Source organism: Nothoprocta perdicaria, unplaced genomic scaffold, assembly GCF_003342845.1.
Source record: "Nothoprocta perdicaria isolate Ctin4 unplaced genomic scaffold, notPer1 scaffold_297, whole genome shotgun sequence".
Lineage (NCBI taxonomy): Eukaryota > Metazoa > Chordata > Aves > Tinamiformes > Tinamidae > Nothoprocta > Nothoprocta perdicaria.
Window position 1 is genome coordinate 130,088 of NW_020455529.1, and position 10,916 is coordinate 141,003.

A 10,916-nucleotide genomic window follows, 5' to 3' on the forward strand; every position below is an offset into this window, starting at 1 on the left:
AAGTTAGTATAGAAAAACTGCAAACATAATATCTGAGCAGGTGACATGCCATATTGCTATATATTATTCTGGACAAGGTTGTCTAAAAATTTAGGTAAGGGTAAAGTAGCACATATGACTCTGCATTTTGTCTTCTTGCAATCTCCAAACCATAGTCTGCCTTTTTATTTTCAAACTGCCTTGTACTGTTCTTGAATTTGCACACATGGTGATAACTCCAACAAAATTAATTTGCCTAAATATTCTTTCTAGAAAGATTTCTTTGTCATTAATCTTTGTCATTAATGTAAACCTTGCAAAGCACTGTTGTGAAAAAGTAGCCTGAAGATTTTTATTCTTTTGCACAGATTGCAAGTAAATTGCCCCTTCATTTAGTCTTCTACTATTGCCATCTTATGAAGTTGAACTGGATGACATCAAGCTTAAGGGAGTCTGTGAAACTAACTTAGGCCACACTTTGCAGTCTCCAGTTGCCAAAAGGGCTTTTGCTGCCCCCAGTAAGCTTGGAAGGTCTGCAGGATCTGCAGCTGCCTGGCACTTTGGAAAAATGCATTTCCGTCTGCCGAAACGAAAACACAAATTTGAGCAAGCAGTAATTTAGAAACAGCTCAGAAGACTACTGCTAAACAGGTAGTACTTTTTGTAGCAATCTGCAGAGTCTGCCAGAGCTTACAAAGTGTAAGGGCACAGTAGCCTTACAGAAAGTTGAGAGTGCCACAGAATTTCACCTTGTTAGGACACTGCTAAGCAGCCTCTAATTGTAGATCAACATTGGCCTAGGAGATTGAGCAGCAGCTTTCATGATGTGTGTGCTGTAAAGCTCTACCTATACTCCAGCCTCTCATCAGCTTGAAGGAACATTCCAACTTGGCTAAGAAAGAAGGCAAAGCAACAATCACCCCAAATGAGTTTGATTCAAATTACCTAGCAATTGAAGCAAAGTGCTCTGCCCCTTTTCTTCCAGCACGTTCGTTGCCATTGCCAATTCCAGCAGAGATCTCCAAAGAAAGCAAAGTCTTTTGACTCTGCTTCTTGACATCTATCAGCTGCACAAGTGTTCCTCAACTCTATGGAATTACACTGGCTTTCCTCACTACTGGAGACCAATTTAGAGAGGTTAGATACCCAAGTAGAGGCATATGTAGTTTTACCAAATTCTGCAGAAGCGGAAAAAAAATAAAGCTAGGTAAGTGATCATTTCATACTATATAGAATGAAGAAAAAGGGAAAAAAAGAAGTTCTGACTCTGCATCTGCAAAGATCAGCTACTCGGTATATAAATTGTATGAAGGAACAGATGGATATGAAAAAAAATTATGAAAAGTTGGCATATAGTCAACATATGTAAGCAGCTTTCTTATGATTAATATTTGTACGTGAGGAATGTGGATTTTCCTTAAATCTTCCAGGGGCTGCTGTTCTATCTGTATCTGTGCTGGTCATGCTATGGGGGAGCTGCACTCGGCCGTAATGCACCACTACAGCCATGCTGGTAATGCAATTTGAATTAGGGGAAACAGGTAACGGGCAGCAAAGCTGATGAGATAAGACATGGAGCTGGGCTGAACGCCCAGCACCAGCCACTGCTCCAGGACAGCAGCGGATGGTGCCTGTTGTGGTTCCCATCTTGAGGCACAACCTGCCCTTCTGCTGCATCAGCCCATGCACAGCGAGGATCTGCACGAAAGCTGCAGTCAGTTCAAGTCAGGGCTGTTGCTTTTACTCATAACAAGCACAGCTTTCATGTGACTAAGAGTGCCAGAAATGTTCTGCCACGTGTAAACTTGTGCACAAGGGGTAAGCATGACAGGAACATGAGCCCTTGCTTGCCATTCAGCCTTGCTATGAATCTTTCCACGCTTTCACCATGAGGGGTCTGAGCCCTGCATTGTGCAGCATTCAAGCAGGCTGCGTCACCTGCTCCTCTCAGGAAAATCTGTGGAATCAGCCCTGAAATGGAGAAGGCCAATTCACACCGGCCACCCGTGTGTGCAGCTTTGGGAGGCCCTGGAACAGCTGCCATGCTCAAATGCATTTCCTCTTCTTTCACATAGCTAAGGCTCCCGATCCAATTCTTCATATAAAATATGAGGTATCTCACAATAAGTATCTCTGAAAATGAGTTAGAATATGTTTTGTGTAGCTCTGTTTGTAAAATACGTTTCCTCTCCTAAAACTATTACTGCATGCTTTTGTTTAGGAAAACCATTTAGGGAAGACTAAAAAGCAAAGTATGTCTGCCACACATTGCTGTGGCCAACCCAAGGAGCATAAAATGAAATTTAAAGGCTAGTAGAAGTTACGAGGTATATGTATAAATCTTGATTCCTCCTCTAGAGTCCAGCACGGTGCAACCCTTCGGGGTCCCAGAAGGCAGCTGGAAAGATCAGAGGGCTCCAAAAAGGGAAACATTTTCTTGCTTCTTTGTAAAAAAAAAGCACCATTGGAGGGAAGGGAAAGTAAGGAGAAGCAAAACTGGATACCAGGAAGAGGGCTTCCAATTCCAAGCTGTTCCCAGTGATTCCCTTGCAGGTAAATGGAGTGTCACCAGGGACAGACTTCTAGCTGTGCTTAGCTGACTAGCTGTGTGTCCGTCCTCCTTGCCCACTAACTGCTCCTCACAGCCGACCTCGGCTTTCTCACAGTCACGGTGCTAAATAGCACAAGGCGACCGTGGAGACGGGTATGAAACACAAGCTAGCGACAAAGAGCACACGACTTTTCAGGGCAAGGCTCATCATCAGCCTGCACCATCTCCGTAGCATCCAGTTTGGCAAAAGAGGACACGTGTATTGAGGGGACTTGCCACAGAACTGGCCGTGTTGCTCCTTCTGTCTCATGGCAGGCCCTGAGCGCAGGGGCCTGATCCCAGAGGCAGCTGTGGAGCTCGTGGGCTGGTCGGCCCCAAGCTGGAGCAGCCCCAGAGAGCTCCAAAGCCCTTCCCTGGCAGCCAGGGTCTGCTGCCGAAGCCAGCGCTCCTGTCGTCCACTATTCCCTCTGCTAAGGCTGGGAAAGGTCAAGCTAAACACAACTTTGGCACATTTATCCTCAGAATAAGGAGACCACAAGTAATTATTTTCTTGCTGCCCAGGAGTTGCAGAACCAATCTGTGCCACCAGAGCACCACAGTGGGATTTCAACATTTTCAGAGAATCACAGAAGGGCTGAGGTTGGAAGGAACCTCTATAGATCATCTAGTCCAACCCCCCTGCTCCAGCACGGGCATCCAGAGCACGGGCACAGGACTGGTGTCCTGGTGGGTTTGGAAGATCTGCAGCGAAGGAGACTCCACAACCTCATTGGGCAGCCTGTGCCAGGGCTCTGGCACCCTCACAGGGAAGAAGTTCTTCCTCACATGGAGATGGAACTGCCTGCGTTTCAACTTGTACCCATTGCCCCTTGTCTTGTCATTGGCCACCCCTGAGAAGAGTTTGGCCCCATCCTCCCTACATTCTCCCCTCAGGTATCAATATACATATTGATAAGATCCTCTCTCAAGCTCATAATTTTTCTCATCAGTATATTTTCTTTCAAAAAACTGAATTATCATAACAGAACTTTGCATAAAAGTATCATCCTGTATCCAACAACATTATGAAATTAGACCTTTTGAAGGAAAAATAAAACAGTTGGCACATAGTAGCGTCTCAGTCACAAGATAAATATATTTGATTACCCTAAAAAAAACTAAAGTTCTATGCTTTCTGCCCATTTTTGTCTCTTATCCTACGCTACTCTTTATTGTGTAAATCCAGACACAATCCTTACAGGACTTAAGACTATCCTTACTTATTATTTGTAATGAAGTAGCAGTTAGACATTATAGTCAAAATTCCATTTATGATAGGCACTGTCACAAATATAAACATGGAAAATGGTTTCTCTTCCGAACAGCTGACGAACTTCAAGTATAAAGCAAGACATTATCACTAAGACAGACAGAGTGAGCAGAAGGCGATACTACATTTGATGTAACAAGGAATGTCACAAATTTTGTTCTGTGTGAGAGGAACACATTCGAGGATGTCAGCTAATGCCTCACGGTGTTTTCCAATGCTATCTTTTTAATTAGGAAACTCCAAGTTATTCTCACTCTCAAAATAAAACACTTCAGAAATGGAAGCAACTTTGTGCTGCTTAACAGCTGTCTCGACAGCAGTCACCAAAAGGAATCTAAAATGATTTGATTTGGAGGAGGGAATCTTTTCTGAGAGAGACATTTTTTCCTGGTTGGTGTTGATATATATTAACTAGAGAAAAAAAAAAAAAAAAAAACTATTCCCCTACTCTGAACTGCCATAACCACTTAAAAAAAAACACTCTGAAGCAAGTCAAAGCCATTTCATTACAAAAGGAATCAATCGTTCTTTCTAACATTAAGCCTACAAACTTAGGTTAGTTAAAAAGAATAAAATAACTAACTACTTCTGCTGGGCTTGTGGATAATGATGCAAACTCGATGGAAGTAGTTATTTATTTTTAACCATTCTACACCCTTCTAGTAGACAGGAGGCCCATCAGATAATTTGCTAGAACCAGGATTACTGGCTCCTCTAGTTTGTCACACCAGAGGCTGAAATCTTGGTCCAATAGGGCAAGTTGGGATGTGAAAGAGCAACTTTAAGTACGTTTTACTGCTATGTGTGTACATGTAAAGATGAGAAATTCTGCACAATAATTCAGTATTTTTTTAATATTCTGTGGCTCACAAATATATTTTGACAATTTCCATTTTGATAACATCTAGCATTCATTTTATGTAATATTTGTTGGTGAAAAAATTCTAATGTATTTCTTCTTCATCTTATATTTTTCCACAATCACCATATTTTTAGGAATGGTTTGATGAAACTGAGACCACTTTTCTTTTTATTAATCGTTATTTTTCCTTATAAATAATGTCAAGTGTATTTTCATCTCTATATAACAGTTAACATCAGCTGCCCATATTCATCTGTAACATGAACAGTGTGTATAAGTATATAACAACAAAAAAAGATTCCTTAATGTGACTAAACAACTGCTTAAAAACATATTTACATGTCAACAATATTAATGTTCCATCATAAAAAGAGAAAAAAAAAATTAGTTCATCTATTAGGGGAATGGTCTATGGCTTCTTGGGAATGTGTAGGTTCAGGTTTACACTTATTTTTCTATGTATAGAGATTTTACATTATTTTCCTTTCCGCCTGTTTAAAAAACCATCATGTTTATGCTTGATTATGTATGTTTAGTTTCAGAAAGTACCAGAATAAGTAAACTTCAATTAATATATATTTAAAAAAAGAGAGAGAGAGAGGGTATCCTATCAATAGGGTAGGATTTATACTGTGGAATCAATAGCCTGATCTTAAGTTCAGCATCTGTACTTGCACTTGTGCCATCTGCACCAAAAGTGTCAAACAGCACTATAATATTTCCCCAATTCAGCTTTTCAGGAAGCAATTTGAAAGGCATTTTTGCTGTTTGATAAGATATCGAACACTAACGTCTCTCAAACACACACAGAGACACCCCCACAAACACACACACACACACGCACGCACACACACAAGGATTTTACAAAAATCTTCTTTTCTTAAGCAAGTAGTCATAACACTGAAAAAATCTGCTATTTGTTCACTGATTTTTCTTACATGACTTGTCACCACTCTGCCACTCGATGGAGATGTTTCCTTCTCCAGAGAAGCTAACTATATTCAAAAGCAGCAAGATGATGGTGGTGGTGTGATATAAATTCCAATATAAAAGTGCATCATCCATCCATCCATCTATGCATCCATCCTGAGAAACTTTCACTGACAATTCGTGCTCTTTTCCAGCAGTCAGGGGGTTCCCATCAATAAATAGAAGGTCAGTGCAACAATGAGGAGCAGGCAGAAGGGAGAAGAGAAGGTCTGATAGGCAGCTGAAGGCATGAAAATATCTTCATACTTGTAAATACTGACAACACGCTCTGATACAGGTGGGGAGTCTATGTCATGACGAGTTATAGAACCTTTAGTGTGTAAGGGCAGAAAAAAGATACTATCAGATGACTTCTTTTTCCCCATAACTTTATCAAAGAAATAGCTAGAAAGCTATATAATTTTCAGAAGTACTTGAGCATGCAAAATGACACTGGCAGCGAGTCCAGTCGTTTGTCTGCTTTCTGAAATTAAACTTTTAAACAAAACAAAGGACATCCCTGTATTAATAAAAATCCTGCCAAGGACTTCAGAATTTCAAGTTGTTCTTAACCAAATTCTGCTTTGGAGAATGAGGATAATAATTACATGAAAACCAGACTTGTAAGATGCCGACATCTATCGCTTCTTCCTTTTTAACTAATTTTTAAGCCTCATACTGCCAAAAATCTTAGTGTACTTTTTTTAAAAAAAGTGGACTAGTGAGAAGAACACATTGAAGGACCTTTATCAACCTTGGCACCACAGTTCTAACAGTAGCACAGACATCAACTTACCCTGAATTGCTGGACCCCAGGCAAACAAGTAGTACCAACTCAGGTGCAGATCTACAATAGTTTCCTCTCGGGGAACGTATACAGGACGCTTGAATCGACAGGTTACGCGATTATTTTCAAAGACCCCTTCTTCATCTCTAGCAGGATTTCTCTGGATTTCTTTAGCCCACTGCCCAACATTATAGAAGTGCTGGATTCGGACTCTTCCATTATCATCATGAACACAAGCCATGACATCATCGCCTCCCTACGAGGCAAAAACATGAAACAAAATAAAACAAAAGCACCACAAGGCATTTTTCTCATTGAAATCCCTTGAAATCATCAAGAAAGCAACGGAATTTAGCAAAAGAGAGGAAATGAATCTAACAAATCTGGATAAACAATAGCATAAACAACAGCCTGCCTTTTCCAATCACTTCTCATATTAATAGAGGCAATTATCACTTCTCATTTTATCTAAGAGAAAATGAACAATGTTCAACAGATGGTAATGAAATAGAAAACACTATAAAATACAGGAAAAGAGTAATCAATATGTATTTCTCCAAAAAGTGTCAACAACCATCAAGTATGACAAAGAAGAAAGAAACAGTGGATAGGAGAGGGAAGTGTCAGACAATTATTTGTAGAATTAATTCCCAGAAATATTAATTAATTCCTACAATAATCATTTGAGATAATTGTCAAAACAGCACAATAACATATCACTCTGCAAACAGTTTTAGGAGTACTTTCCTACAGAGGCTTTAATATCAAGAACTTTTAAACCATTTTGCAAGTTTGATGAATGGCATTTTAAGGAATTCTGTTTCAATGAGTATCAGTACTGGATTAAAAATAAGTCCTACTTCTCAAATACTAATCCTTCTGAAATGCCACAATGATGATGCTAACCGTAGTCGCTAACATGACCGTGTCTCAATTCTTGTTGTTTTATGTTGTTTAATGTTTAATATTGTTTAATCTTTGTAAAAGATGTGTGAAAAGTAAGGGGAGAAAATGGATAACTATTCATTCACAAAGAGTTTCTGCAGGTTTGTACTGCTCCAGGCAACTTTACTAGCTTCTGTCTTGAGCTCCTCACTGTTCTCCATAACTTAATTCTCTAAGTTTATTTTTATGCATTCGAGCACAGATTCCTAATTGTTAAGTACAAAAAGAAAAAAGAAAAAACAAAAAAAACCCCAAACAGCCAGCCAAACAACAACAACAAAAAAATTATATTAAAAGAAAACAAAACTATTTGATTCTTTATTTATAGAATGAGGTTACAAAATCCTAAATAGGCATAAAGCCTAGAAGTAGAACAAGTACAATGCTATCTTAGACAAAGAAACGGGTCATTAGAAAAAGCACATTGGAAAAGGAAAAAAATCTACTGAGGACCCAAACACTATTTTTCCCTGAACTTCTCCAGCTATCCAGGCCACCTCATTTTGATCTGAGCCTCCAAAGTTCACTCCACTTTTCCTAGACAAGTTGTTTTACCCGGAGTCATTTTAGCAGTGCGTTCTAGTCCCATCACTGGGACCAGAACACCTCTCAGAGGTGGAAGAAGGAAATGAAGATGAATGCCAGTTGTTTTTAGCCCAGCTGACTGCTATGCATTAGACTTCACTCACAGCAAAACTATTTGCTTTCACACAGCTTTGTGACATGTGGCTTGTAAAATACCTTATTCGCCCTACTGGAGACATAACCTGATAGGCTTAACCTGAGAGGTAATGTGTGCTATTAAGACACATATACCTATAATGGAAAAGCACCTACCCTCACATTTTCCTTCAATTTCTCATTTTGGGTTGGTTAAAAAACAAGCTGCCAACTCTGTGCAAGTCTTCCCATCGAGTTTTGTGGATCCAAGACTCGGATGTCTAAATACTATTTTATTTTTCAGACTACTGCTTACAACTAAGCAAGAAATAGTCCTATTTCTTAGGATTTATGACACAAACATAATTAAAACACAATGAAATGTAAAGCTTTTGAAAGAAAAAAAAAAGTTAAAAACCAAATCCAGTAAAGCTCTTGAGAGATGGATGAAGAAATCTCAATAAGATCGCTTCATAGAACATGTATATTTAAATTAGCAGTAATCATTTTGTCGCAGAGTTCTGCCTTTTCTGGAACAACACTTAGGGATGAAAGAAAAAAAAACAATCTTTGAAGTTAAATAGTGAAATCCTTGTTTATATTATTGAAAATCAGCTGTTTTACCTAATAATAAATCTCTCTCTCTCTCTAGTTTCTGAAGCATATTTTGTCCAAATAACACTGGCATAAAATGCTATAGGGCATTTAACATGTGATTTAGTCTGAGGACTTTTTTACATAAAAATAAAGCAAAAATCTAATAACATGCAGACATTCAACACTGAAAAGTTGTAATATTTAGCAAAAAAGGTAAGAATATGGTAAAAAGGATGAAGGAGTTTTCTGGGAGCCTAGCTTCTGCTTACAAATAGGCTAGGGAGCTGTAGCTTGTTTTCAATAGGTCAGTTTTTCTCTCTGTGCTCACTTTCTGATAGATAAATAGAAGCCGTGTCTATTCAAATATGTGTAAGTGTACACTTTGACAACACAAAGAACCATAAGAATCATTAGTCTTACCATTTTCTTGTCTGAAGAAAATCCCACTGCCACCCAGCCATCAGTATCGGCACTCAACTCAAATTCAACATCAGCTCCTATTCTACGGTAACTTAGAAAATAGTCACAAGTCTCTGCATTACATCCAGGTTTACCATACCTAAATGAAATCGGAAATACATATCACTTTTCCTTTTAATGATCTTCTAGATCCTCATCTAATGATCCTTCTAATGATCTATTATGTCTGCAAGAAAAAAAGTTGGATTTGGAATAATGCATTATACCAAAATTTGGTATAATTGGTGTAAAATATATTATATATTACTTAATATAATATATTAAGTAAAGCACATTAATTACAGTGTTTATAGTAATCTGTTACATTAAAATCTGATAATCTATATAAAATCTGATCATTACATTAAGCGGTTACAAACAAAACAGTTACACTTTGTTGACCTTCCTAGGCCTGATTTTGTAAGGGCTTTGTCAAAATGCAAGAAACATGAAAAAAAACACTCCCTAGCTATGAATAACAACATATATTAAACTGAATGGGGAATATTCAATAATATGCCTAATACAAGCAGAATGATTCCCATATTTTCATTTCAGACTGACCTGAAGCATCCTTTAGTTTTTCCACAGTCATCTACTCTGATTTTTGCAAATGGATCCACAGGAGGAGCAGTAGGGAAAGGGTAACCTGCATAATCAGAATAAACAGTTACCAAACAGAATACAAAGAGTAAAATACAATACAGGTGAGAAATTGCTCCAACGGTATTTTCTCTGTCTGCTGACACTGAGCTTTTCAGCGGAGGGCCTGCTTTTTTGCATAAAGCTTCTTGCTCAGAGAGTCCTGGATATCCTTGATATATTAGCTGAGATATCCAGGCACCAAAGTAACATAGGGAAACAAGAATAAAAATAGTCTTGGGTTTTCTGCAGCTGTTAAGAGGGGACAGTGTGTGCTGGGGCACAGCCTTGGCACGCTGCAGCAGGAAGCCACCCCCCAGCAGTGCAAGGGAAGGCAGCAGGAGCCCGGAGTCCTTCAGCTCCTGCACAGCAGCGTGTCAGCACCTAGGGGCCTCGGCTTTCCCGGCCGTGCCGCCTGCATGCGCGAGCGTGAGCAGGGCCCTTTTCCCGAGCCAAGGGAAAGCAGAGCACAAGCTGTGGCGCAGGAAAGGCCCCCTGGGAGAGCCTCATTGAGTGGGAAGCAAAATCCATGGCCTCATGGCTGCAGCATCTCCAACGAGGCGGCAGTGTTTATGCCCCCAAATCCTGGGCATCAGACGTGGGGGGCTGTGCGGAGCATTCCCAGGCTCCTGGCGTTGCCGGGGAGAGGGGGAATGGCCAGCCCCAAGTTAAAGCCTCCTTTAACTGCATGAGGAGCCTGGCGAACCCGGCCGGCCAGCCTGCCACGGCACCCAGCAAAGCTGCGTTTCGGGGAGGCCCCTTCCCGTTCCCGCTGCTGGGGGCCCGTTCCCGTTGCCGAGTGGCCCGTTCCCGTTGCCCGGTGTCCGTTCCCGTTGCCGGGGGCCCCGTTCCCGTTGCCAGAGGGGAGAGCCCCGTTCCCGCTGCCGTCCCCCTTCTCTCCACACGTATCAGGAAGCTCTTGCTCAGTGCAGCCCATGAAAACCAGGGGCTTAACATCCCGACATTTGTAACATAAAGAGTAAATCGGGGGTAAATGCTACATTTCTTATGACACCACGCGGCATTAAAATAATAATAATAAAAGCTAAAACCAAGAATCCCCCAATCAGCGGCCCACGCCACCCCCTTCCCGACGGCGCGAAGGCGCCGGCGCCTCCCCGCTCCCCTCGCCGGCCCGTCCCGGCGGGACCGGCAC

General features: G+C 40.7%; 1 protein-coding gene across 1 annotated transcript; it reads right to left on the minus strand.

Moving 5' to 3' along the window:
• Positions 1-4,466: 4,466 nt before the first annotated feature.
• Positions 4,467-10,697, minus strand: FRRS1L (ferric chelate reductase 1 like). The gene is made up of 5 exons (XM_026041856.1): positions 10,359-10,697; positions 9,683-9,945; positions 9,080-9,218; positions 6,467-6,713; positions 4,467-6,001 (listed from the first exon to the last, which is right to left on the minus strand). Exons 1-5 carry the CDS (start codon positions 10,695-10,697, stop codon positions 5,829-5,831), a joined length of 1,161 nt encoding a protein of 386 aa, XP_025897641.1. The 3' UTR covers positions 4,467-5,828.
• Positions 10,698-10,916: the final 219 nt, after the last annotated feature.

Coding starts and splice junctions, on each gene's coding strand:
- FRRS1L (XM_026041856.1), bottom strand. CDS start 10,697: ATGGGCTGCACTGAGCAAGAGCTTCCTGATACGTGTGGAGAGAAGGGG. Junction 9,219..9,682: donor AAAACTAAAGGATGCTTCAG/GTCAGTCTGAAA, acceptor GATTTCATTTAG/GTATGGTAAACCTGGATGTA. Junction 6,714..9,079: donor TTTCTTCAGACAAGAAAATG/GTAAGACTAATG, acceptor TTTGCCTCGTAG/GGAGGCGATGATGTCATGGC.